This window comes from Ciconia boyciana, chromosome 6 (genome assembly GCF_034638445.1).
Source record: "Ciconia boyciana chromosome 6, ASM3463844v1, whole genome shotgun sequence".
NCBI lineage: Eukaryota > Metazoa > Chordata > Aves > Ciconiiformes > Ciconiidae > Ciconia > Ciconia boyciana.
Genome location: NC_132939.1, coordinates 45,003,815 through 45,030,902, shown reverse-complemented (window position 1 = coordinate 45,030,902; position 27,088 = coordinate 45,003,815). Strand labels below are relative to the sequence as shown.

General features: G+C 38.9%; 2 protein-coding genes across 4 annotated transcripts in view; one reads left to right on the top strand and one right to left on the bottom strand.

Annotated features, from left to right (window-relative positions):
• Positions 1–282: 282 nt before the first annotated feature.
• GEMIN2 (gem nuclear organelle associated protein 2) lies at positions 283–8,475 on the bottom strand. Of its 2 annotated transcripts, XM_072864945.1 has the most exons (10): positions 8,255–8,473; positions 7,483–7,567; positions 6,218–6,307; positions 4,471–4,530; positions 4,194–4,304; positions 3,570–3,614; positions 2,753–2,821; positions 1,300–1,410; positions 1,051–1,109; positions 283–733 (listed from the first exon to the last, which is right to left on the bottom strand). In XM_072864945.1, the coding sequence occupies exons 1-10, from the start codon at positions 8,374–8,376 to the stop codon at positions 694–696; spliced, it is 792 nt and encodes a 263-aa protein (XP_072721046.1). In that variant the 5' UTR covers positions 8,377–8,473; the 3' UTR covers positions 283–693. The 2 variants fall into 2 exon arrangements, with proteins under 2 accessions (XP_072721046.1, XP_072721048.1); XM_072864947.1 differs by lacking the exon at positions 1,051–1,109 and having other exon boundaries at positions 8,255–8,475.
• Positions 8,476–11,296: 2,821 nt separating this feature from the next.
• SEC23A (SEC23 homolog A, COPII coat complex component) overlaps positions 11,297–27,088 on the top strand; it is a 31,113-nt gene continuing 15,321 nt past the window's right edge. The window contains exons 1-11 of one of the 2 annotated variants that reach the window (XM_072864943.1): positions 11,297–11,643; positions 16,483–16,724; positions 18,581–18,638; positions 18,916–19,002; positions 20,189–20,425; positions 20,534–20,613; positions 21,537–21,681; positions 22,014–22,172; positions 23,000–23,115; positions 25,326–25,449; positions 26,619–26,699. In XM_072864943.1, the coding sequence (XP_072721044.1) occupies positions 16,504–16,724; positions 18,581–18,638; positions 18,916–19,002; positions 20,189–20,425; positions 20,534–20,613; positions 21,537–21,681; positions 22,014–22,172; positions 23,000–23,115; positions 25,326–25,449; positions 26,619–26,699 (1,308 nt within the window). In that variant the 5' untranslated portion in view covers positions 11,297–11,643; positions 16,483–16,503. Of the gene's footprint in view, positions 11,644–11,772; positions 11,925–16,482; positions 16,725–18,580; positions 18,639–18,915; positions 19,003–20,188; positions 20,426–20,533; positions 20,614–21,536; positions 21,682–22,013; positions 22,173–22,999; positions 23,116–25,325; positions 25,450–26,618; positions 26,700–27,088 lie in introns of those variants that run through there. The other variant, XM_072864942.1, reaches the window with a different exon arrangement.

The window sequence follows — 27,088 nt, the reverse complement described above, 5'->3', positions numbered from 1 at the left end:
AAATGCTTCTATTAAAAGCATTGAATACAGCTGTGCAATTTTCACTGGTTTCAACAACTGTTTACTAAAAAATAGTATTACTACTCAGGAAGCAGCAATGTTTGTTTTACTAAAATAATTGTTTTAGTAACTTACTGGCTATAGTTGAACTGCTTAGCAGTGCTTAAGCTCAGGAACCAAAGCTTGAAAAAAACACATTCAGTCCTAGTTGTGTAGATTTCTATAGTGAGGCTGCTGTTAAATAATATGAAGAATGAGAAAAGCCACAACGTTTAAGAACACTCTTTAAAATGCTTCAGTTTTATTAAAAAAGCCCTCAACATATGTGTGTTAGATAAAGATCATTGGTAATGTAACCTCAGACTTCACCTAATAGCAGTGTCCACAGGATTACTCAGATAGTAGAAATTTCTAACCAAGAGTGTAGCTTACAGAGACAGTAGCTTGAGAGATGATGCCAGACACTTCATTGACCATTTTACGATGATGGTGGTGATGATATTTGAGATATTGACAATCTCATGCTAAAGCTCAGCTTAAGTTATTCATAGCTGTCCCAAATGCATTATCGTGAGGCTGTTCTGAAGGGGTTGTATGGTACTTCAGGTCTGAACAGTGCAGTGTCTTGCTGTTAACTCTGATAATGCTGTTTGTACTATGGCAATGCAAAATACTTGATATTCTCAAAACAGTCTAGGAAGGCTCATCAGCCAAGTCACGTTGATCGAAGTACCTAGTGGAGAGAAGTGGAATATGGTAAGAAACCTCTAATGCAATGTACTCCTTACTTGGCTCTAAGTTGTTAGACCTCTTGCTTTCTAGCTCTAGTGTTTCCATCATAGCTTTGCAGTTCAGGGGGCTCATCTGAGGAAACCAATAAGGTTACTTTACTTTTAGGTTTATCTTAAGTCCTTTTAGCTAAGTATATTTGCTACATAGGCCCAGGGTACTTTAATTGACTTCCATTTTAAAAGAATCTAGGTTAGGAGAAGAGTATCACACACTTATTCTGGACATACTTTACTGTTTTAGGTATGTAAGTTGCATTACCTGCTAACTAAGCAGATTAGCAAGTTCAGAGCTGATATTTGTTCTTCATTCTTGTTCTCCTGAACGAGAAATAAATATTAGAACAGTTCTTTTGTTACATGCCACGTTACGTGCTTGTAGTCTTCTGCTCATTCTCGAGCAAGCTTAGGACATGAAAAATTACTTACCAAGACTGCAAGAACTGAAAAATCATCCTCCTAATAATTTAAGTTCAGCAAGTCCTTTGTGCAATGTTATATTAAATCTTACCTCTAGTATTCTGACTTCTGAGCATCGTCTTGCCAGCTGTCGAATAAGGGAGTGAGCTTCAGGTAGCAAAGGTTTTTCAAGGCATGCCAACAGTGCATAAAGCCATCTACCCTGTGTGGATTCAAATAACAAAGTTTTAACTATGAGCATTTCCTTCAAGTTTCATGCAGTTCTTGTTATATAGAGCAGGCCTGGAGTGTAGGTCTCAAAAAAAAAATAAAATTGCATTTAAGTGCTACTGCCAGAACTGAAAAGTTTGAAAGCCACATTAGACACTACACAGTAGAATTTTTTGCCTCTAGATAAGCTGCTTGTGAGCAGTACTCCTGGATTTCCTGATATTTTTTTGAATATTAGCCAAGATGTAAAATTAATATAGCTTACACTATTAAAGTCTGAGGGAAGGATTATTTTGGTAATATCTAAAGATTATTACTTAGCTATTAATTTTTAACTTCATGAACTGTGGAAAAACATTCCTGAAGAGTGAATGTATCACATCAGGTCTTTATGGAATTAATGCTGTAAGATTTGCACCACTGTGAAAACTTGTCCTTTGCATTTTACTTCACTGAATTCTACTGCATTCTTACAAACATAACTTCTGCTACCAGTCTAACTTCTTAATTTAATTCCAGTGTCTAGTGGCTTTCATTATGGGAATAAACTAAAAGTCAATGTGCACGTTGTCTGCAGCACACTGGTTAAAAAGAAGACAGTCCTACAGAAAAGGACAGAACATGAAAGGCCTTTAAGTGACTCAAAAATAGTGAAACTGTGTTCAGTATTATGGAAGTAATTTTTCATTACTCTCTTGCTTTGTGGTACTGAATGAGATGGAGATGCATTCGCCAAGGTCTTTTGTAGATAGGATGCCATTATGTAGCTAGTCAGTCTAGTTGTGGCCAAACTCCATGCTAATGTACCCTCCGTGCTACTACTAATCTCTTATTATGTTTGATTTGTCACCACACTAATGCAGCTAATCTTTCTGGTTTGTAGTGCACGTGGACATATTAAACGTGTCTTTGCCAGCACACTGTCATGCATCTCCAAACTAAAATAGAGATGTCGGTAAATACAGTGTGCAGCACCCTGACAGCTTAAACTGGTAAGAACTAAAGCTGCTGCAGTCTGACAGTCTTCTCTCTTCAGTGCTGATAACCTCATTTAACCTTGTGGTTTAAGTTAGTGCGGGGAGTGATAAAAAGGGGAGGGGGCTTTGGCAGTACTTGATTTATCTGTATCTGTTATGCTTTGTAATTAGCCTTCCAAAAAGTTCTGCAAATACTCATTTTAGTATCTAATCAAGAAAGTTTTAAAAGTAACTGAATATGATACATGCATCTAGAGAACTCTTTAGAAACTAAAATAATTTCATAGAAAACGATGAACAATTTATCCCTTGTTTAATGCGTTCATGTGCAAGTAGTTAGAATAAATTAAAACTTACCAGTTCTGGAGTAAATTTTCTCTCTCCAAACCAGCTTATCAGGTATTCTAAGACACTGGTTACTGTTGCCTTCAAAAGAGGAACAGAAAGAGACAATACAGTACCTGCAACATTTTGTTTTGCTGTCCTTCTACCTGAAGAACTGTATTCTATAAAAAGCAATGTGATTTTTTTAAAAATATACACATTATGTATTTCTGCTCCACTATGATACTATATGGTATTTATTCCAGGCTGAAGTTACATATAAGGGTAAAGTAAGTGTTAAAGCACCGGTTCCTGGAAAGAACTTATATAAAATGAAGTAATTTTCGGAGTTAACAAAAAGTTATGGATAAGTAGGTACAGATTAGGACAGAGGCATCACACTGACTGGTTGTTTCTGGATAAAGGTGACTAGTGGGAAACATAGTAGTAAAGGAAAGGTAAGTGTGATTCTTCTAGCCTTGCAATGTACATAAGAGTTCACAATCAAGTTGAAGGACTGCACTTAAAACATTAAATGAGACATCTTAAAACTGTCAAACACCTAATGGGGCATTCAGCAAAAATTCAAACATTAAGTGTTCTATAGAGAAATTACAAGGACAAAATACTCTTAAAACTAGTCATCATAAATGTTCACTAGTAAAGTTGTTTGTAGCTGAAGGTGAGATAACGATTACATATTTTCCTTGTAAGTGTACAATGAACAGGAGTTGTAATGAACAATTGCTTACTCTAACACAGAAAAATAGGTAAGGCTTCCACAACAGATAGAATATGAGAAATAATGATTTATGCAATGTCACTATGCAATTCTAAGAGGTAGGCTTACCTGATTCATTCTGCTTACAATACTTAGCAAAGGGGGAAAGCCCACCTGAAAAAAATCAATTTGGAAAATGCAGACATTATCATAAACATTTTTGTTCTAATTTAGAATATAGTAACATTTTAATGTGATGCTCAGACATTCATAGTGATTTGAAAGTCTGTTCTGAGCTTTGAAATCTATTAAAAAAAAAAATCAAGCAAGTTCAAGATAAGGTCCAGCCAAATTTGGTATCAAAGAACCTCGCTTCTACTGTTATTTGTTAAGTTCTGTTTTTTCAGAATGATACAGTGAAGGGCATGTTTGGGTAGAGGAACCACACAGCACCATTCAACAAAATACTAAAGCAGACTATGCAGAAAGCTTTCTGTTCAGTTCAGTGAGCAACAAAGTGGTGTGCTTTAGCTGATAACAGATGAAGGAACATTTCAACTTTTTGACTGAAGGGATAGACTTGTTCTCTGCTTTGCTCAGTTTCCACTTAAAAGGCAAGAAAAATGGGACTTCCTGGGCTCACCAGAGAGCCTGCTTTCTATTTAGCACAAAGTGGTAATAAACAGTAGGATTGTTTCTGGCAGTTATTCTTGAAAATAGCAGCTGAAAATTAGGTAGAAGTCCTATACTCACCTTTATGTAATCAATTCCTAGATTTTCATTATCAGATAGTGCATCTATTTCTGAGTATACTCTTTCACCCAGGCAGAACTTCTTCCAGCCTTCTTCATCCTCTGATTTTGGCTGAAGTAAATAAAAATAAATGAAAACTGTGAAATATTGCTATCTTGAAGACACTAAAGAAAAGACTTGATAATATTCAGACGTTGTTGCATTTAAGTGTAAAGCAAGATTAACCACTGATTTAATCACTGGAAAAAAAATACAGCACTATTATAATTCTACTCACCATAGTAACATTGCTGTCCAAATGTTGTGACCGCCAGTGATTTCTGTGTTTGTTCAGGCTCTGAGTAATTAAAACAAAGCCAAATCACAGTTTAACTTTGCAGTTATTTTATCCTAGCCATAATTGCTCTTCATTATTCTTAAAATGTATAAAAAGTATATTTTATTATGTTCTGTACATCAGTAGAGGCATAACTGGCTACGTATTTCCCATGCCTCTTAGTATAAATGTAACTAAGTTGCTCATGCTGGGTTTTTGGAAGTCATGTTAAAGCTGAAGGAATTTTAAAGTCTACTACATAAAGTTAAGTTGAGGTAGTAAGCTTTAATATTCTTCTAGACTTTTCTTGGTATAACAAGCTTAAGAAAAAAAAAATTTAGTCCAAAAGCACACATAAAGCAAACATTCTGTTTCCAACAGTGGTCTGTATCTGTATCAGATGTCTACAGAACTGTTAGAAAGAAGGCAAGTGTGCTTTCCTAGTATATTTCTTCTACCTGACAGGGATGCCATATAAGACAAATTGGCCTGCCTGACAGTTTCCTGTACGGAGATGTAGACTTCTTGTAACAGAAGAAGTTTTTCCCCCAATCCAATTTATTGTAGCAGTAAAAATGACCACTAAAAACGCTGTAAGTAACAGTAGCTGATGCATAGTGTTTGAACAAGTGACTTCTGATGCTCTTTTTTCTTAAATATTTTTTAGGATATTCTTACACCTCACAGTGTTAATTCTGGCACAGATGAGAGGACAATTAATTTGTGTATAAAAGAAATACCTGTACAGTGAATATGCCTTTAGACGTCAGTTTCCTTAGTTCTACTAAAACCTTAGATTATGCCTAATATACAGTATGCAGTGTGATACCTTGTAGAAATAGGGGCTAGCTCTGTTAATGTTTACTATGTAGATGCAATAGTACAGATCTCCACCTTCACTGATTTACCTCCCCGAAAAAACAGGGTAGATGAGCTCAAGCAAAGTTCAGTGCTACAGCAGCTTCAGTGCAGCTGGTTATACTTCAGTTACTTGAGGTACTCCTACAATGCCGTATCAATGCATTGTAAACATGCCTTCCGCAGTACTGGAGTCATAAATGATCTCTACCTACATCTTTATTATGTTTTGTATGTCACCTCATTTGAACTGTGGAGAGAGACAGACTGCTCCATTCTCCATTTTTGTTCTGTTACTTAAGAGCAGGGTGCAAATCCAGTAGAAAGGATTTAAGTCTGTGTTAACACTACAACCTTACAAATACATTTTACCAAATCAGTATTTCTCCTCATAATGGGTGCCACCACTGTCAACAGTATCCTAAATGGACAGCATGTTCTACGTACGTGAATCTCCTGGTGGGTTAGAATCCACTTGTTTTTCAATTAATGTTGAGTTCTGCAGAACATTCCTGCTAGCACTAGTTTTAATATAACTGCATATCATCATAGGGACTTTCATCCTCCCTCAGCTACTCTATATCATTTAATTAAATACTGACAGATATTTTTGCTGAAGTTGAAGGAGAATTTTTTTTTAAACATGACACTCTAAAGAGTTTTATCAGAGGTTTAAAAGCCACACAGTATATACTCAATTCTTTTTCAAGAACTTAAAATATTTGCCTACAAACATCTGTCCTACCATAAAGTCATAACATTTCTATACTAGATATAAGGTTGTCCCCCATAAAGCACAGATGTGTTCTATCTAGACAGTGCAAGTCCCCTCACACACACCATTTTGTACCTGACGAATGGCTGAGAAATTGGCCACTTGCTGCTGCTGCCACTTGAGCGTTGGAGAGTATCCTTCAGGAGCAGGCTGACATCCAGAAATCTAAAAAAACACTGGCAATAATTATAATGTAAAGAAAGCTTTATAAGAAGAATCCTTAGGAGCAAGAGAATCAGTAAATGTTTACTATCAGGTAAACAATTTCCTTTAAGTCTTCATTTAAGAAAGGTAATTTCATGACCACATCCAAGACTGACTTAACAGTTGGCTTAGACAAAATTTCTTCTGTTTGACTTTTCTCATATGCAAATAAGAAGGAAAACTAAGTATTCAAAATACATTGTCAAAGAATTATTTAAGGTCTTCTTTTTAGCAATTGTTCTGCCTTAATTTCCCTGTTTATAAAAAGCAGTGCTGTTTCCTTATCTTGGACAGATGCTATGAATCTTAGGCGTTCTACTTTCCAAGACACTAAGTTGAGGAAGACAGAAGACCACAAAAATATCTTTTAGGAAATTAACTCTGACAGTTAAGTAGATATAACCTCTTTAAAGATTAGCATGAAAGAGTTATTAAAAAAAACCAACTTTCTACAAATGTTTAAGAATGCCAGTACAAAGACATGAGACAAATGAAGAGAATGTTCACAGAAGTTACATGGTCATATGTCAGTACTAGAAACTTTTCTTGAGCAATCTAGTAGTGAAATTCCAGATTACACTGTTTTCACCAGAGAATGGCAAACTTGGTCTCTTGAACTATTTGAAAGTAGATTAAAAATCACACTGGCAGGGCAATGCGACAACAGAAAAATCTGCTCGGGCAGTAAGGAAAAATTCCGATAAAATTTTCTACCAAAAAGGAAAGAAGTGGTGCTAGAATTTCATCTAACTTTAGTAAAGCTTAGCTGCACTTACTACCCTTATCCTAGATAGGTATATAGCTATGGACATCTCTTTCTTCTTAAGTTTATGCAGGTTTTATGATTAAATATTTATAAAATTTAATACAACATTTGATTTCCTCAGACAGTAAAATAGTCTGCTGTGTATCAAATAGTATGGATATTATCAATTTAAATCAGGTATAAAGACTGCTGTTAGCCAGCAGCTGAACAGGTGTTTCTTCAAAACCAGACATTTAATTCTGTAGATGCTTTTAAAATCCAGCAGTGCTATTTAGTTATGCCAACCACTCCCTCTACAAATATTATATTAACATATTTCCCCTTAATTTTTTTTCTCTCAAAACAAAACATGTAAAGCTCTCAAACTTACTGAAATGTTTACTGTCTGCTTCTTTCTCAATTTTTTTGGGTCTATTTGCGCCACGACCACATCTGGGCATCGAGCTGCTTCAATCCTACAAAATAAAATCAAATGGCTGTATTTTTTCCTTTTTGTAACAGGTGGTTATGTGCTGGATGTCTCTGAAATACTGCACCTGTGGAAATCTTCAGGTGGGTAAAACACTGACTATGCCAGCAGTTCTTACAGAAGGTTTGACTTGAGAGTTACAGCTCAAGTATATTCAGTTCCGACACGACTACTCTGGCCTCCTCGAAGCTTGCTTACATCCCAGCTTGCCTGAAGTGCGGCAAGGCGTCCCGCAGCGAGACCTCGGGAGGCCACCGCTGCCGATACGGAGAGCCAAGAATTGGACCTCCATCTCTCTGCGGAAAACAGAGCAGCATCGGCCCTCAGAGCTGCGGGTCGCCGTGGAATAGCGAGCCTGCCGAGGCACACGCAGCGAACCGCGGCATGCAGCGGGCGTTACGCAGCCCTAGAGAAGCAGCAGCTTCGCAGAGAGCGGATGGGTTTAGACCCGATGCCGGGCGGGATCCCACCGCACCGGGAGCACTGGGGAAACGGCTCTTCCGGCTGCGGCTGGCAGGTTAACGGCAGCACGACACAGCCGCCGTCGCGCACCCCAGCGCGAAGCTCGGCCCGGGTAGCACCGGCAGCCGCGCCGCTCTCGCCGGGAGGTGACGGCGGGCCCGGCCGACCGCCCCGGCCCGCGGGAGCTCGGCCCCTCCACCCCGCCACTCACTGGACGCGCTTCAGATACTCCTGGGGCGTCCTGGGAGGCACCGTGGGGTCGAAGTCCTCGGCCAAGTCACAGTCATCCACGGGCAGCAGCCGCGGCATCAGCTCCTCCACGCCCGGCTCCATGGCCACACCGCTGCGGCCGCCCGCCCCCCCCCGGCGGCGGAGGCCGCCTGACGGGGCGCCGCTGGGGCCGGCCCGCCGCGACGCAGGCGCGCTGGGAGGCGGCGCGAGGCGCGGGCTGCTCTCGCGAGAACGGCGGGGCTGAGCGGGGCGTTGTGGGCCTTCACGGCCGCGCGGAGGCCTCCGCGGGGCGTCCCGGGGCGCTCGGGGTTAGTGCCACAAGGGGCGCGTCCTGGGAGCCATGCCATCATTAGACACCCCGGGCCCTCCCGTCTCCTCTCGGTCCTTGCGCTCTGACGTGGAAGTGATGGCGGGAACGGGCTGTGTGCTTTCGGCTGTGCTGCCGGGAAACACCAAGCCCTGAGCGGCGGCCTGATCCGGAGGTTTTAGCTGCCCCGAAAACCCAGCGAGGGGAATAAAAGAGAACGTGGCCAAAGAGCAGTGCAGGAAGTGGTTGTGCCAATTTACTGCCCATCAAGCTAGGCCTATTTCTGTGGTGAATGGGTGTAAACCTTTAATAACCATTTTTATTAGGCCATGTGCCATTACTCTAATACACCGTAGTTTTTGCAAGTGGTTCTTTAAAACTCATCCATTAGTATTTTCTATTCTACCTGTGGACATCCAGTAATAATAATACTTGTCCCTTCCTTGAAATGCTTTGAGAGCTATGGTTGAAATCAGTTACATAAAAGGCAATTGCTGTAAGTTTGAATGGTTCTCATTCTGGAAGGGTCAATGCCTGAGTTTTTATTTTGTTGCTGTATGGGTTTATCTAAAGGCTATTATGTGGGAGTATCCACATGCCAACTCAAAAGCAAGGTAGCATTAGCACAAAGGGGGGTTGCTTCTCAGTTAAGATAAAAAGCAGAAGGATAATGCTGTAATTGTTTACATTGTGTATTATGAAATTCCTGTTATGCAAAATGTCAATTTGTGTATTATTTTTCCTATTAGTTCTGCTGCATGCAAAGTCAGTTTAGTGCTACCCACAGTCCATCTAGTAGATCAGAGTAGCTCTAAATACTTCTGACATAAGTTCAAAAAAACCAATGCTTTTTTTTCTGCCTGTATTTTAGCAGTTCTGAACAAACATTTACCCTAACTCCTCCTCTCCACTGGCTTTTGTTTGTTTTAAGGTGTTTCCAAAACCACCTACGTGTAACGGAGTTTTAATTCCAAAACCCGGATCTAACATCCTATTTGAGTAGCACGATGGCAGTCATCACTAGAAATAAAACCTGCTTAGCTAAAACTACAGTGATGTCTCTGGAAAGGCTGACCAATGGTCAAGACAAAAACTTTGGTGAGTCCAGCTGTAAAAAGTTCTCTTCTAATACTTTGGTAATATTAAGAACTTATTTTTTCTATTTGTTGTGAAGTCAAGAACTATGAACAGAAGGAGAATCCACAGATACAAATATACCTTAAATATACTTTCTATCTTTAGATTACTTTTTCTGGAACTTTCCATTGATACTTTTTAAATGAAGTAACATATTTTTAATTATTACAGGTAGTCTTCCATGGGTAATAAAATTGTTCCTAACAAGTTTTACCAACAATGTTGATGCAGTGGCTAGCAAATACGACTCGGTGGAGGAAGAGGAAAAAGAAACTGGAAATGAATATTCTTTCTCCTCAACTGCCTAGGCATTATAGAAGAGTACTTTTCCAAAGAAAGGGTGAGTTGCCATCAGTGGATATGCACTGCTGACTAAAAAAATATCTAACACATAAACTAAGAATTGTGCATTAACAAAAATGTAATGCTTTCACTGTACATTCTCATACTGGGAGACAAATAAGTGTACACCATGTTAGGATCCTATCTTCTGTTCTATTTTTTTGCTTCTCCTTGCTTTTATCTGCGGTTTGCACCATTGTAACAGCTGCAAGATGTTTCTTGAAGTTTAGAGCATTGGATTGAGCCATTATGTAATGACATTTAATTGTGCTGATGACTGAGTAAAAATACTGTATACCTTTTATTTGTAGTGAACTTTCACAATAGTATACTTTCCTGTTCTTCCTTTGTCTCTTTTAAGTGTCTTTAAGTGTCAGTTACCTCTTGTTGTCTGTAGAGTTCATCCTGCAGTTCTGACTTTGGGACTTGCCTCTTTTGAATGTAACTTTCTGAAAGTGTTTGACAGAGTATTTGAGTACTTTTGAAATTATAACACTGAATTGCTTTCTGTGCATCTGTTTGAAGTTCGCCCTGTTGTGGGTTTGGGGTTGTTTTTTTTGTTTTTGGTTTTTTTTACAAACTGAGGAGCTACATGTTCTGGGCAAGCTCCTGCTTAATACTCCCACAACTGACAGTGAGATTTGTGGACATGGAAATGTAAAATCCCTCCCTTTAAGTTCTGCTGTTGTTTACCTGCTGATGTTTTTAGACTGAAGAGGACTGGCAAACAATACTGGAGATAGTAATGGCATAGAAATTCTATCATAATTACATTTGATGTATAAGAAAAGAGGATAAGGATGTTTTAGTCATTTATATTTGGTTGGTGGTCATAGGATGTTTTCAGAGTTGCAGTGAAGGAGGACGCGGTAGTCAGCAGAATGTTTTTTAGTCCTCCCCCATGTCCGGATTGGTTGCACTGAGGTATCTCGGGAAAGACAGAGGTTACTGTTCCAGCCTTCTGTGGCTGGCCTGTTTAAAACGATTCTGAAGTGCCCTGAAACATAAGCATCACTATAACTTGGGTTTTGGGGGGAAAAAAGATAACCACACTGACAAAAACACTGAACAAAACTGTACAGTTATGGCTACGTGAAAGTTATTGTGAGGATAGTAAATAAATGTGCTGTATTTCTAAATATTTATAAATATGAGATAAAGTATTGTCTCAGGATAAAAACCACCAGGAATATAATTTCAATATATTGTTTCCCAGGCAGTCCGAAGAAACATGTAAAGAATCTTCCAGATTAAAAAGTTGCCAAAAATACACGTGGTGGAAGACGGGCAACAAGCAGGCTGAATTCCAGGTCTCCCAGAAGCCCGGCTGGCTTGGTCCCGAGGATTTCCCTGAAACAGCCCCTCGCAAGCAGAGCACAAAGCAGCAGCAGAGCATCCACGGGCGGGGCGAGGACAGCCTGTGGAGGCAGAGAAGGCAAAGCTCCCCCGGTGGCCGGAATGCCTCCTTTCCCGAAGGGTTTTAAGAGCGAGATTGAGACAAACGATCTTTAGAAGAAATTTGAAAGCCGAACAGGGAAGAAAACACACACGCTAGCAGGAGCCGTCAGGGCGGCGAAGCGAAGGTCAGCGGTGTGAGATGACTGACGCCGGGCCCCTCCGCTCCGCTCGCCGGGGAGGGCCGCGGGGCACAGGCGGGCTGGCCCGGCGGACGCCGATCCGCAGCCAGGGCTCCTCCCGCTCCGGGGGAGCCGCGGAGCTCAGCCCGCCCCCCGCCCCGGCCCGCCGCTCTCTGCCCCTTGACGTGGCGTGGACTCTCCCATCAGCCATGTTGACTGCGTCGGCAGCGCCGGGGCGGCTGCGTGCGGGCGGGGGAGAGCGAGAGAGGCGGCGGCCGGGACGCGGGGTGAGCGGGCAGGGCAGGGGCTGAGGGGAGCAGCGGCTGAGGGGAGCAGCGGAGGGTGCGGGGAGCCGGAGGTGGCCGGCGGCGCGAGGTGGGGGATGCCACGGGGAGGGGAGTCCTTCGCCGGCGCTGTGGCGGCAGCCCCACTCCCCGCGCTGCGTGGGTACGGGCGGCACGCCAGCCCTCGGGCCCCCGTCCGGCTTCTGGGCCAGGAGGGAGCGTGGTGGGGAGCTCCCCGCCGACCCTCATGAGGCTTCGGGCGCTCACGCCGCCCTCCGTGGCGGTGGGGGGATCCCCGGGCGGCCTGCGGCTACTCTCGGAGCCCCTCGACGGCCCTGAGGGGCCGGGGATACCGCCGGCGGCTGGTCAGCGCTGCCCGCGACCTCCCGGGCCCCGGAGCAGGGGTGCGTGCGCCCCTTCTCATGAGGCGGGGAGCGCCTACCCTGGCCGCCGCGGTGGAGCCCGGCTGGGGCGGTGCGAGCGGCCGCCGAGAGCCCCGTCCTCAGCTGGGGCTGCCGGCACATAGGTAGGGCCGGCGGGGCACGGCCTTTGCACGGCCGCCGCTGCACCGGGTGTAAAGTGCGGCTCACTCCGGCAGCGGCGGCAGCTCTCCTGTCCTGGAGCTCCTCTGTACGCGCGTCGTTGTGCCGCTGACGGGGGCTTTGACAGGGGTTCCTTGCAATGTAGGTAAAGCTACACAAAAACTGTGTTTAAGCAGCCCCTGCTGCATTTGAATATGTGTTTTTTTAATTTAGGTGGGTTATTACATACGCTGGTTGTTTTAAAAAAAAAAAAAAGCCCTTAGTGAACAAAACTGGGAGAGCAGGTTTGGAGGATGGCTGTGTTTGAGTAGTGAAAATGAGATTCTTATATTGTCAGTTTGACAACTTGCAGGTGCTTTGGTTAAGTACTAAGTTATTCTCCTTGTATATTTGAGTTCCTTCTTGGAACTCAAATAGGTTTGTATCTGAACTGCTGATTTTGGTGTAAAAAATAATTAGAGGCTTATTATTAATCTCTTTTATTTTACCAGATTATTAGTGCATAATAAACTGAAAGAATAGGTTTGTTGTAAGAAAAGTGCACAGTGAATTGTATTAATTTAGTGGTATTTAAATGCATGGTCATGTGAGGGACTCTGATCTCTCTGTGCTGGAACTCTTAAAATGCTGTAGAGGGAAATGTTTTGATTTTGTTTGTGTGTGCTTCCAAGGATTAGTGGATATTGTTTTGGTGATCTTCTGTATTGGGACACATTTACGTGTGGTGTGTAAATGTTTAAAGGTGCTGAGATGAAGGAGGAGCTTGTAGAATAATCTATTTTGAAGAAACTATCGTTACTGTTTGCAGTTGCTTCTAGAAGCATTTCAAAATAATGTCATTTCAAAGTAATGTATTTCAAAACTGTTAATTCAGCTATAGGATAGCTTTCCGAATGGTATATCAAACATGTTTGATAAGTGTAATGGTTAGAAAGACCTAACTGTACTCTTGCATCTAGTCAGAGTAATTACATAAATACTATTATTTACCTGAGAACCAAGCCTTCATAGTCACGTGTAGTCAGCCTCTGACTCTTTATGCAATTCAGTTGTGGCTTCTTTGTGTGACACGGAGCGAGATTGCTATGGTGCAGGGGTGCGAGGTACATTCAGCCTCAGCAGAGGGAGGGAGGAAGCAAGCCAGGAAGGACTGCTGGTCTCGTCTGGGTGTCCTGCAGCAAAGCTAAAGCAGTGACACCCCAACATGGAAGCTGTTGCTATTTAGCTGTTCTGAGAATCACTTCTCTGTGGTTTTCTGAGGTGGGCAATATGTATTTTGTGGCATTCAGGTGTATGAAGTTTGGTATGTAGTCTGTAGGTCAGGAGGGTTTGCTGTTCTGGTCTAATGTAAAACATCTCCACACCTATCCCAGAAAATGTGCCTGGATACCTATAACAATGCTATTGAAACTGAATGTAACTTGTCAGACTATGAGTTTCACATTTGATGTATGATGAAATATGTAAGCATTATTGGCTCTTGGAAATGAAGAAAAGGGTGGAAGGAAAGATGGAGGAAAATTTGATTATTAGCAGGTTCAGCCTTCTGAATAGGAACTGCATACCTTACTAGAAAGTAACAGTATTTAACTCAATCCAACAAATCTTTTATGTATATATATGCACTTTATTAGTCACTGCACACTGGTGTTTGTATGTTGGCCTCTGTGGAGCAGTAACTGAGTGGTAAAAATAACATCTGTGTAAAACCATTTCAAGTGTAGCTAGAATAAAATGTGGGGAAAAGACTTTAAAGTCCAGTACAGAAAGTGGGAGTTCATGTTGTAGTGTATAGAGATGGAGTTTGTGGACTTTGTAGCAGATGCCTTTGGAATGGCTGAAATGGCCTTTAAGTTGCAATTTTCTCTGTCTTCTCAGGAGATAAGTTTAAGAGGAGAGATGATTCAGTTTGTGGTTATAACCGAGATTGTTGCCTCATGCAGATTGTTGTATCAATACCCCATTTTTCAGGGATAATGCTCCTTCACCTTTTGCACAGAACAGTGATGGATTTTGATGTATTAGGAGATAAATTTCTTAAATTCTAGATCCTTTTCAGGTACCAGGCTGTTCTTTCCTCTCTTAGCTGAATTATCTTCTCTGATCCCTCTGTACTAATTATTATTTCCAGATGTTCTCTCCCCTTGCATTTGCTCATTTTTGTTCCCTGCCCGATGGCCTCATTCAGCCCAATGACCTTGCAGCAACTTGAGTAAAAGTGATGGTGGAAGTGCTCTTTTGCACAAAGTTCTGTGTGGCTCCCTGTGTTGCAGTTGCCATGACACGTAGATCTGCTCCTAATATCAGTAAGATAACATGCCCATTAAAATGTTGGCAGAATAATTATCATGGTATTTCTATTACAATGTGGAGATAAGTGATAGCGATTGCACCTGTGGAAAACTTTGAGAAAGGTACTCTGTAGAGTTAAGTTCGCCTGTCAGTCCGTGTTTTATAGGAACAATTTAGAGACTGCTTTTTGTAGCTTTCATCACATGCTGACAGTTGATTATTTCCTAATGATATTAACTGTGAAATGCGGAGATTCTCTTTGTTTTATGGATGTTGTTAATCTGTTTTGTTAAAAGTCAGCATTAGAATCAAACTATTAAGTTAAACTATAATTAAAAAAATTTGAAATGTTTTAAACTGTCATATAAACTAAAGGCGCAATGTCATTATAATTTTAGTAAAGAGAACTAGATCTTTAGAAGTGGAGAGTTTTCCAGGAGTCTTCCATAGCATATGTAATTGCTGGGCTAAGAGGGTCATCTGTGTGTGTGTGAGAATTCCTGATTTAAATCTCAATTCAGGGGGATTCCTGCATGTCTAAAGCTGTTCATTAACTTTGTACAGTCAAAAATGAGACCTAGGAGTATTTTCCCAGGCTACCTCTTAGGTGGTTCATTTAGACTTTTACAGTAAATTCTTAATTATTACGCAGTGGGAGTTTAGATATCCTAGTTGCTGGAAAAACCTGTATGACTTATGTATTATAAAAGGTACTGGGAAGCATACAACAGGTATTCGGGGACAGTGTAGATATAGCTGAGTGATGGCTTTTTTTTGGGGGGGGGCATGGGTGGGAGAGGGCGCTTCTTGCTGGCTTTCCCAGATGTTCACAGGCTTCTGTTGAGCTTTTCAGATGTCTCTGTGTTCCCCAGTGCTCCAGCTTCTGAGTAACTGTAGCTTAAAATTCTGAAAGCCTTAGGTCGGTGCCCAATGGTAAATTTGAGTTCAAGCAATTGTTGAAAGGTGCATCTTGATATATAGTGTAGTGGAGTATGACACATGTACTTCTTAAAAACTTATTAAAGTTATTTCTTAGCATTGCTGTAGGAATGTACTCTTATGGAATATAGTGTTGTTATTTCTTTATGTTTGCATACAGGTCACATGATGAGTTACTGAAAATGGTTAATTATGGTTAAAAAATTCTTACAAAATTTGACACAGCAGAAGGCATAAAACAATTACACTTAGAAATACTTTTTGCTATTTGTTTCTTAAAGAAATCAGAGGATTAAACAGTTTGCAAGAATGAATGATTCTTGAATAATGAGCAGAATGAATAATTAAATACATTAGTGAAAGGCCTTAAAGCAGGGTGTATTTTTTTCGTGTCTTTTTTTATAGTGTGTTAGTGTGCTGCATGTTGTCTACTCTGACCTACCCTAGAATTATTGCTTTAGTTATAACATTTCTTTCCCGAGTTTGTTGCTTGAGTTAAGAAGTGATCAGAAGATGGACTGTTTCAACGCTAGGTATTTAACTAGTACCATGTCAAATACTTGTTATTTTGAAGAGGTTGCTGCATCCTAGGAGTCTTAAATTTCTTTCTGTTTCACCTTGTAATTCTGTGCATTGCTTTTAGGATTTTAGAAGCACTACTCAGTGTTTATTTATTGGAACTCAGTTACAGTATTTGAATGTGTGACTGTCATTAAGTATATTCAGTATTTTGTGGTTAAAAATGTTTGCACTTCAACGTTCTGCTAATGGTTCTCTCTTTATTATAGTGATAAACAGAGAAGTTGACCATGACAACCTTCCTGGAATTTATCCAGCAGAATGAGGACAGAGATGGAGTTAGATTCAGCTGGAATGTTTGGCCTTCAAGTCGTCTCGAAGCCACAAGAATGGTAGTCCCAGTGGCTGCCCTCTTCACGCCACTGAAAGAACGGCCAGACTTGCCTCCTATTCAGTATGAGCCAGTTTTGTGCAGTAGGACAACGTGTCGAGCTGTTCTGAATCCTTTATGGTAAACCTAATACATATGTTATGCCAGTATTTTTCCTTACAAACAATCTTTAGAATAGTGCCAAGTAAGCTATGCAAAAGATCTGGTGTCTGGAAGTTCAAGTACTCCTCGTATGAGTATACAGCTCAAACTTCTAGATCTCGGAAGTTTCTGCACAGAGATTTGCATAAGTAACATATATACTTAAAACATAGCTTTCATTTAACTGGTCTTTTCAACATACTTAATTTAATTAATGATTAGGTATGTTATTTTTGTGGAACTACACATCTTGTGAGTTAGTATACTCCTGCATTTTGCCTCTAGAAAATAACTAGAGTAAAAAGTTACTATGCTATATCTTTTTAACTATTTGGCCCTGATACAGTTTAATTTCCAAGTAAAATAAACTGTATTTATTACTGACCTTAGTTCATTCGTAGACCAAAGCAGGTTAGCTGGTTTAGTTTACCAAAACAGAAACTGAAAGATGTGATAGATAGATAAATGCATCAGAAGTAGGCATGAGAGAAGGTGGAGACTGTTTAAGCTGAAGGATGATTTTGGCACAAGCACAAATGATTGTCGACTAGTCATGGGTAAGTTTAGGTTGGAAGCAGAGGAAGTGTTTCATACGTCATTCCAATCACAGAAGTATGGAAAAGAAACAGAACAATTTCCAAGGTGGACTTTGATAGTCATGGGAAAGGTACTGAGTGGTGGTAAGAGATTAGACATGATGTAAAAGTTTCTGTAGAACTCACTCAATTTTATGAATGACTTGTCCCTGCTTGGGAGAGAAGATGATTTCAAAGCAGATGTAAAATTGTTTTTCAGTATTAAACAGACACAGTGGCTGATTATACTGGAAGTCAGACTTAGTGGAAGCTGACTTTTTCAGAAGCATTATCTTTTATTGAGGGCTGGAAGAAAAACAATGGAAGACAAAGCCGTAAAGGGTCAGTCACATCCCTGACGTTACAGTGAACTGTGTACATTTTTCCTGTCTCATGTATGCAAGTCATGACTGGATTTTTTTTTTTTTTTACAAAGTGTGATTAGAGACTCAATTTGAGGGGACCTTTTGAAGCCTGTGTGGCATAGTGTATCGGGCTAGATAATCTGCAGCCCCTGAAATTGGTATAGATCATTTGATCTCAGTAGAGCTGTGTTGTGTTTACAGCATGCTAAGATTTATCCAAAGATTTAATGATATCTTAAAAAGACTTTTGCCCTTGTAGACAGGAGAAGATGTGATAGCAAGAAGTGTACATTGAAAACATGTAAAGTTTACTTTCCCTTAACATGTGAGTAGGACTTTGCAAGACATCTGTATGGCATGAAGGTACAAGTTGCATTTTTTATTTTAACTATCTGAATGCCAATAAAAATGTAGATAAAAGGAGGTAGGCTCATCAATTAAAAAAAAAATGTTATTTTCACTAGAGAGATAGCTGTTAAGTTGGAACCTGTTTTTTTAGCACATAATGTATATTCAGGATAGTTCCAGACTGACAGCTAATAGGCATAGGCTGAGAAAAGAGAAAAACGCAAAGGTAGGGAGGGTTAAAACGATTTGCCTAAAACCATGCAAAGTCTCTAATAAAGGTGTTGAGTCTGTATTCTTAAAGTTCTTATTTGCTTCTTTTCCTTGAAGACCATTGTTCATCTCTGAAGGCAATGATTTGCCTAATATGTCTGTATAAGACTACACTTACTTTGCATTTGTAATATGGGTGTTTAGGAGACAGTATATTAGGAGGAAGCTTTTTCAAAGTCAGTGTGTTTTTGAAAAATTAAAAGAAACTTACTCTAGGGTCAGTGGAGGAAAAAGAATTGTTCATGCTATATAAACTTTTCTTATTGTATTTTTATAGCCAAGTGGATTATCGAGCAAAACTCTGGGCTTGCAACTTTTGTTATCAGAGAAATCAGGTAAGAAAATGAAACATTCAGGATATAGAAAATCTTTTTTATAAGGTAAAAGTGAAAATCTTCACTTTTCAGGTTGTAGTTGCAAACTGAAATTGACAGCAAGAGCATGAGTGCTGCTCTTGCTGCAGCAAGAGCTGCAGCTTTAGAGATTGCATTGAGATTTTTTTTCATGGCAGCAATAGTGAACATCTGTTTCAGAAGAAAGTAGTCCATACGTATGTTTTTGTAGAAGTTGTAATCTTTTGTTTATACTTAATTTCTGTGTTTTTATTTGCAGTTTCCTCCTACCTATGCTGGCATATCTGAAATGAATCAGCCAGCTGAACTTTTACCTCAGTTTTCCAGCATTGAATATGTAGTACAGGTAAAATAATTAAATAAAATCTTTAACATCTGTAACCTTGCAATATACAAAAATAATTAATTTCAATTTTATTTCTTCACTGCGTTTTAATGACTGTGAGTCTATATGTGCTTGTTAGTAGATTGAACATATATGTCATCAATTGGAAATGGAAAACGTAACTTTTTATAAGAACACAAGGATGGCTAATAAGACTGGTTTAAAAAAAAAAAAAAAAAAAAGAAAAAAGAGAGGTCTCTTCTAAAGGCAGTATTTCTGTTAGGTCTGTTTCTTTACCAGGAGCTTAATTTGTGTTTGTGCTGTCGGTCTGCTTACTGCTGTTGCTTGCTCAAACAATTTCAGTTCAAATTTGGCTGACTGCTGATCCATCTCTCATTAATCATTTGATTTTAAGTTTGTAACTGAATGATTATGAGTTAGTTTTAGGGCTAGCTGGTTTAGAGAAAACAGCTAATATATATTCAATTCAGGGGTTTGAATTTTAATATTAATCCTTTTTTAGGATATAAGTTACTTGAATAGAAAGTAAAAAATGGACCTACAACCTAAAATTGCAAACATTTACAATTGCAAATTTGTAATCTCTAAATTCCATTTTTGAGGATTAAAATTTGTAAGACTTCAGTGAGGCATTCAGATTATGAAAGGAAGAGTGAAGACTGAACAGAATCTCTACTTTTTGCCAATTCTTGTAACGAAAAGTAAAGGAGATATTTGCTCATATTACAGCAAAATTAGTTTAGAAAGAGTAAAAAGAACTAGTGATCTCTAGAGTAAAATTATGAGGTGAAATGCCACGGAATATTATCACGTTGGAATATTTTATAATTGTGAATAGCTTTGTGGCTATTATGTTCACTTGGAGCAATAAAAGCTCATTATATATTAAAAGATTTATATAATTGGCACGTGCTTCAAAACTATCATGACATCCTGAAAGGATTTTTTTTTCCTTCTGTCATAACCATTTCATTTTTGTGTAGAGTTCATTATGGTAGGGGTTTCATTCCCCTTTAGCTCCAGATACTGATTGCTGCTTGAGAGGGAGATAAGTTAGATGGAACATTTACATTATTGGTATGGTTAAATTTAAAACTTTTACAAAATGTACTTTATTTGTTCATTTTTGATCCTGTAAATACTGCGAGATTTGTTTTTCATGTGATTATATTTGTGTTTCTTAAAGCGCGGTCCTCAGATGCCTTTGATATTTCTTTATGTTGTGGACACATGCATGGAAGATGAAGACTTGCAAGCTCTGAAGGAATCCATGCAAATGTCGCTTAGTCTCCTGCCACCAACTGCGTTAGTAGGTCTCATTACTTTTGGCCGAATGGTGCAAGTTCATGAGCTTGGCTGTGAAGGAATTTCCAAAAGTTATGTCTTCAGAGGAACAAAGGACCTATCTGCAAAACAGCTGCAGGTAATGCACAAAAGCAAACAAAAAGAAATCATCAAGATGATGGTGATGAAGAAATTCAAATAGTCTGTAAACAAATTTTGTAATAAAATCTTATGTACTTGACTACAGGAAATGCTAGGGCTTACAAAAGTAGCAGTTTCACAAGTCGGTCGGGGTCCTCAAGTGCAGCAGCCACCACCTTCTAACAGGTAATGTGCTTAAAACATCTAAAAAACCATACCTTGACTACACTGGAAGACTTATGGGTTTTGACAATGAGAAAAATCCACTGACAGTCGAACCTTCTGATCAGGCACAAATTTCCTAGGAGACTAATGGTTATAGCCTGTTTCTTTCCTACAGTTTGTACTGGGAAGAAAAGACTTAATGGGTGATAGTAAAATCATCTGGATGATGCTTTGGAAATGTTCAGAGAGAATGTTATGTAGACATATTATAGATATGTAAATAATGATGCTTCTGTTGATTGGTATCTTGGAAGGTGTTAGTAGCTCCTTTAATGCCCTTTTCTTATGTGGATATCCAGTTTTGCCTTCCCTTTTTCTCCCTCTTCAACTCCTCTCCCCTCCCCTTCTGTCTGTGATTTGGAAATTGTGGGTTGGTGTTTGATTTTCCTGTGTATCCCACTCTGATGTAGAAGAAATTGACAAAATGATAAAAAAGAGAGTGAGTTTTGCAGTCTCTGCCTTCCAATAAATAGCTGCATTTGTAGACAGCCTGTAGCAGAGAGCACGAAAAATTATATGTTAATGTTTCTTCTGATCTTTGATTTTCACTGAAGTAGTGAAACTTGAGTTTCTTTTTGAGATTCATAGGTCATAATCTGCTGTGTTGTTTTGACTAGATAGGGTTTTTTCTGGATAGTGGTGATATCTCTAAGTTAGCAAGTTTTTGTTTTACAAGCACTTTGTTGAACTTCTTAAGCTGAGCGTGCTGCATATGTAGTAATACCAAACTGCGTTATCATGGTGAGGCAGAGACATTGCTGAATCCAGACTAGAATCTAGAATTAGACATTGCTAAGATATGTCCAATGTATTGTTAATGAGCAACTGATAAAATTTTTATTTAACAATTTGAATCTAAACTAATTCCATATATTTGATTACAGATTTTTGCAGCCGGTGCAGAAAATTGATATGAATCTTACTGATCTTTTGGGTGAACTGCAACGGGATCCTTGGCCTGTTCCACAAGGAAAACGGCCCTTACGTTCTTCTGGAGTGGCTCTTTCTATAGCTGTAGGGCTTCTTGAGGTAATAGCTTTAACTACAGTTGTGCTAATATGTAAACGGATAATTTTGTTGCAGAAAAGCCGCCACGGTCAAGATGTAAAAACCTTAGTAATTATATTTGTATGATGATTCTGATGGATATAATTCCTTACATACATAGAGTAATTGTAGGGGTTTACACATTTTAATGAGACCAAACTGAGACTTTGAATTAACAGTGGATTTAAGTTTTCGGAGGGAAAAAGTACAGTTGTTGTTAGAATCCTATCAATGTGATAAATACCTGCATAGCTATTTCTTTTGTTCAATTTGAGCAAAACCTGATGGTTTTATTTGTCTTTTATTTCCTGCAGTGCACTTTTCCTAATACTGGTGCACGTATAATGATGTTCATTGGAGGACCAGCTACACAAGGACCTGGCATGGTTGTAGGGGATGAATTGAAGTTACCTATAAGATCATGGCATGACATTGAAAAAGACAATGCTAAATATGTTAAAAAGAGTACTAAGGTAAGAGATGATCATGGGTGATATTTTAGGCATCTTGCCAGTAAGTAAACTTTTACATTGCCTGGCACTGTAAAATACTGTTAGTAGTAGCAAATGTATAAAGAGGTGGGAATTGTGTGGTTCTGTTTACCTGTCTCTGAATAGTGGTATGTCTTCAGGAATTTATTCAGAAATTTCAGTATGTTGAGTTAGGACTTTGTCTAGCTTTACATTAAAGTTCTTTGGAGTGTTTCCCTGGTTTAAGTCAGAGAAAATTCATATGACTAAATGATATGTCTAGAGTAAGGCTATTTGCTTCTAAGACAGCTGCTCAAAACTGTCTCTGTAGTTAGGGGAGGGTTAGGCAGTAGGGTTTAGGCATAGTTCGTTTCATCGTACATTTGGGCAGGTGACCTGCATCCAAAACCTGTTGAATTAATCTTAACTGATTATAATGGGAGCTTAAACCATTATCTCAGTCGCAGGTGTCTGTTGTTATAGACACTTGACATTAGAAAGGTAAATTCAATTCTGTGTGTTGGATCTAGTACTTAATGCAAAGTTTAAAAATAAAAGATCAAGGTAATTTTCTAGTTTAAATAGCAACCACTGGTTTGTCTAGTGTGAGTCAGGTTCTCAGCTGGTCAGAAAAAACCCACAGGTGTTGAAAATTCCAGTCTTAATTTTAACTTCAGGAAAAATACTCTTTTAGCTTGTATTAGAATATGATGTGAATGAAGTCTGATAATGTTGTTTTAGAAAAATTTTGGGAGTTTAGGATTTAATATGAAGATGAGGAGAGTTCACGTCATAAATTGCTATGAACTGTATTTTCATCTTGGATTTAGCATTTTGAAGCCCTGGCTAATCGGGCTGCAACAAATGGTCATGTTGTTGACATATATGCATGTGCATTGGATCAGACTGGTCTTCTGGAGATGAAGTGTTGTCCCAACTACACTGGGTATGTGCCTATTCATTTTTAAGTGGTATATGAAGGTGCAGGGTTTGGGGTTTTTTGCCCTTTTTTTTTTTTTTTTTTAATTGTTTGACAGGAAGCACTTACCAAAAACATTCTGTGACTTAAAAAAAAGCAAACAACCCCAAAAAACACCCACAAACCTACTCTGATATACTGTGATGGTTGCATTTGTACCAGAATTTTGTAATTTCTGAGCCTCTGGCAAATTTGTCACCATAATTGTGGGTTTAATCAGAAGGTGGTTTGCTGTTTTGGTTTTTTTTTTTTTTTTTTTAATATAATCCGTTTGAGGCTTAAATAACATGGTTATCTTTTAAACAGGCAATTTTTCCTATGTACTGTTGCTATTTTTCAGTGTGTGTATATGTAAGCTGCAGGTTTCAGTAAAGATAAGGACCTGTCATCCTTCTTTTTCTTGCTCTTCAGAGTGGTGCAAAACCCTGTGTTATTCCTTCTGTCTTATTTATGCCCTTCTTCTGTATACTGTCGTTCATAGGTTCAACTACTGTCTTAGATAATTATCAAGTACATCTGTTGCTCCTGATTTTTGCTCGCTCTACCCAGTTCTACAATTTCAGATGTGGTCTTGTATTCCCTCCAGCTTGTCTTGCCATGAGTTCATTTTAACAGGATCAAAGCAAGTTCTAGTCTTTCTCCTGAAACCACTCCCCTGTTTTCTGTCACTGTGGATGACACCCTAACCCTTCCTCTTATGCAGATCTACAGTCTGGGATAACTTCTGACTCTTGCTTGCGTGTAAAGTACCTCATTAATTTTGTAAATCCTGCCAATTTTCCTCCATATTTTTTCAAAGACTGTCTTTTCTTTCTCTTTCTGAAAGTCTTTTCTACACTCATAATGTTTCATCTTTGCTAGTATAGCCACCTGCTATACATACCATTTGATTTTTAGGTTAGACTTCTGTATTCAGTCTGGATTCTTTTGCCAACCTCATTTTTCTTGCTTGTTATTGTTAGCTCTGTCAACACCAACTGCAGGTAGAATTAAATGAAGCATCTTTGCTTATCAGTTTGATAACTGGTATATCAGTGGGTAACGGGCCTTCTTAGTTGCCTGCCAATACCTTCATATGACAGGTTCCTAAGCACCTGCTACATATCTAGGCATACCAAGAATGAGAGATGCAGCTGCAGGCTGTGATGAACATAGGCTGCTGAGTTTCAGGCCAACTTGGCCATGCTAGTCACTGCTGGGTTGCTTTTTTTCAGAGGTGTGTTTATATAGCCTTAGCATGGGAGTTTCCACTGCTTAGGATCTTTAAGTTTATGACTTTAGCTGCACATTTGATTCCTATTCCTTTTCTGCATCAAACCTTAAGTTTGATTTTTCTGTATGCTGCAGTGTAATTTTGCTCTTTCTCTCTGTGACTCACCGTGCCCTGTTTCTGCTTTTCTAGCAAAACTAGCCTTGATGTATAGTTTGTCCATTTCTCTTACAGCTGTTCCTATTTCTGTTTGGTTACATCCTACATATAGGGAGGGATTTCTGATTCTGCCTGTGTCTATTGTCTTCTATCTTCGTGTACCCACCTGGAAACTTCTATAACTTCTTTCAGGTGTAATGTTTGACCTAATAACATATTTTACTAATATGATTTAATTAATATTTTTTGATTAATAACAATAATATCTCCCATTACTGCTTCCTAAATGCAGTATATGATATTTCATGATGAGTGGCAACCGCTGCAGTTACATTCACAGGATATTGCTAAGCATAAAAACAAATCATGCTTCTTGAGCATAGTTTTATGCCTGAAATGATGAGTGAACTACTCAAAATAAAATGGTGTGGTGATAGGTTTGGAATATTGAATATTAGAAGTAGTTAACTGACTTTGCTTGACAGTGTTGTGAGACATTTGTAGTGTTGAACTCCAGTATAGTATTTTCCCAGTGAAAAATTTTGTTATAATTACAGTGACCTTAAGATGCGGATTGGGCAAGAAGCTTACTTACAAAATTCATCCCTAACATTGTAGCAAAATATTAATTTAATGATAGTCCATTTCAAGAAGGCAAAAATGTACCTCACCATGAACTGTCACTAGATTTAGTCTTTAATAGAAATAAGCTATATAAATCCCATGTGCTAAATTATTGCATAATAAGTAATCTGTTTTAACTTGAGGGTTTTGTTTGTTTGTTCTTTTTGTTTTTGTTGTTGTCTAGAGGCTACATGGTAATGGGAGACTCTTTCAATACATCTTTATTCAAACAAACCTTTCAGAGAGTATTCACAAAAGATATGCAAGGACAATTTAAAATGGGATTTGGTGGCACATTAGAAATAAAGGTAAGAATAAAAAATGCAATGTGTTAGTGAAACACTGGAATAGGATGGCTAAGAATGGTGGAATCTCTGCCCTTTAAGGAATTTTTAGGAACATGCTAAACAGATGTGTCAGGGTTGGCTTGGACATAGCTGTTACTGCCTAGCTATCTTTTTACAGTTCTGTGATTCTGTAAATATGAGTTAGGTATAATGTTAATTCTTTCTTACCCTGCGTTCTGTGACAGCTAAAAGGGAGACTGAACCAAAATTAATGTCTCTGTTAAAAACTCACAATGCTGTGTGGATAGATTTTGGTATCAATAGTGAGCGTTTCTTGGTTTTAGGTCCAAGTTCTCTACATAGTCCAGGACAGCTTTCCTTATCAGATTTTCCATCCTTATCAGAATCCACTCTGGCACTTTAACAATGTTCATTTTCACCTCCACTCTTGTGAGACGCTTAGAGCTGAATGTGCTGTAGGTTCAGGTATGGTCTTCCGTGATGTTTCTTGCAAAGTATTACAATCCTGCCTTGTAGAAGAATATGGGGCTATTTTCTTATTCAGTAAAGTTCTGTTTAAGTTTTTACTACCAGGACAAATAATTGAACCCTCTTTTTTCATGTACGTGTTCTCGTGAATTTTGTTGGAAGATCCTGGAAAATGCAAAAAGGGAGCCCCAGTTCTAGAGGAATACACAAATCACTTCAAAATGACATTGGAAGAATGTAAATAACTGGATTTTGCTTTTAGCTAAATATATTTAGGAGATAGAGAGTATAAATTCAGTGTGGGGTATGTACAGGCTTATCTTACCAGTCTTCAGTTTTAATCTCATCTTGTGAATATTTTAATTACTTTGCTACAAAATAGACATTATCCAGTATACTTTCTAGGCTCCCAGATTTATAAATAATAGCACCTTTTCTCCATGTTTTAATTTATGTTCATGCTGTTGTTGTAGATGTACTGTACTGTAGATGTACTAATTGCTACAGCAAACATATGTAATTAAGTGTAGAAAGTGAGCACATTAAAAGTTTCTCTAAATGTATCAAGCATTATTATATGTATAACCTTTTCTAAAGGTATCAAGAGTCTGATTTGCATTAAGCTTTTCATTAATGATAAAATAAGACTGAGGTCGTCTTAGTGTGGCATGTTAATGTATGGTTTTCTTCTACATATGAAGACTTCAAGAGAAGTAAAGATTTCTGGAGCGATTGGACCCTGTGTCTCTCTGAACTCTAAAGGACCTTGTGTCTCAGAAAATGTAAGTTAACTTTGCTGAAAATGAAGGTAATATCTACTATTGAAAAATAGGATTTAGGATTTCTGGATTTGAAGAGAGGCTGAAACTTTTCCATAAATAGAACAAAGGGTTGTTTATGTTTTTACCAATTTTAAATTAAGTACATGGAAGGGCTGTTTTTTGGATAAGCTCCTGTTCACTGCTAGATTAGTTTCAAGTTGTATTAGACCTTGCAGATCCCTTGTTGCTTGGTTAGGTTTGTCCACTGGGTAGTTGCTTTAAAATTATTGCAGAGAAGTTATATGCTGGCAAAGCAGAAACCAAGTAGAAAGTGAGTTAGCACGCTTTATTGTTAAAATCGGAGCTATGTCCTTTTATCCAAACAGAGAACCATGAAAATATGTTGTTTA

Excerpts from the sequence above, each read along its gene's own strand:
- GEMIN2 (XM_072864945.1), bottom strand. The coding sequence starts at position 8,376 with ATGGAGCCGGGCGTGGAGGAGCTGATGCCGCGGCTGCTGCCCGTGGAT. Across the intron at positions 6,308-7,482 it reads AGCAGACAGTAAACATTTCA|ATTTCTGGATGTCAGCCTGC; the intron begins GTAAGTTTGAGA and ends GTGTTTTTTTAG. Across the intron at positions 734-1,050 it reads CTAATCTGCTTAGTTAGCAG|GTACTTCGATCAACGTGACT; the intron begins GTAATGCAACTT and ends TCTCTCCACTAG.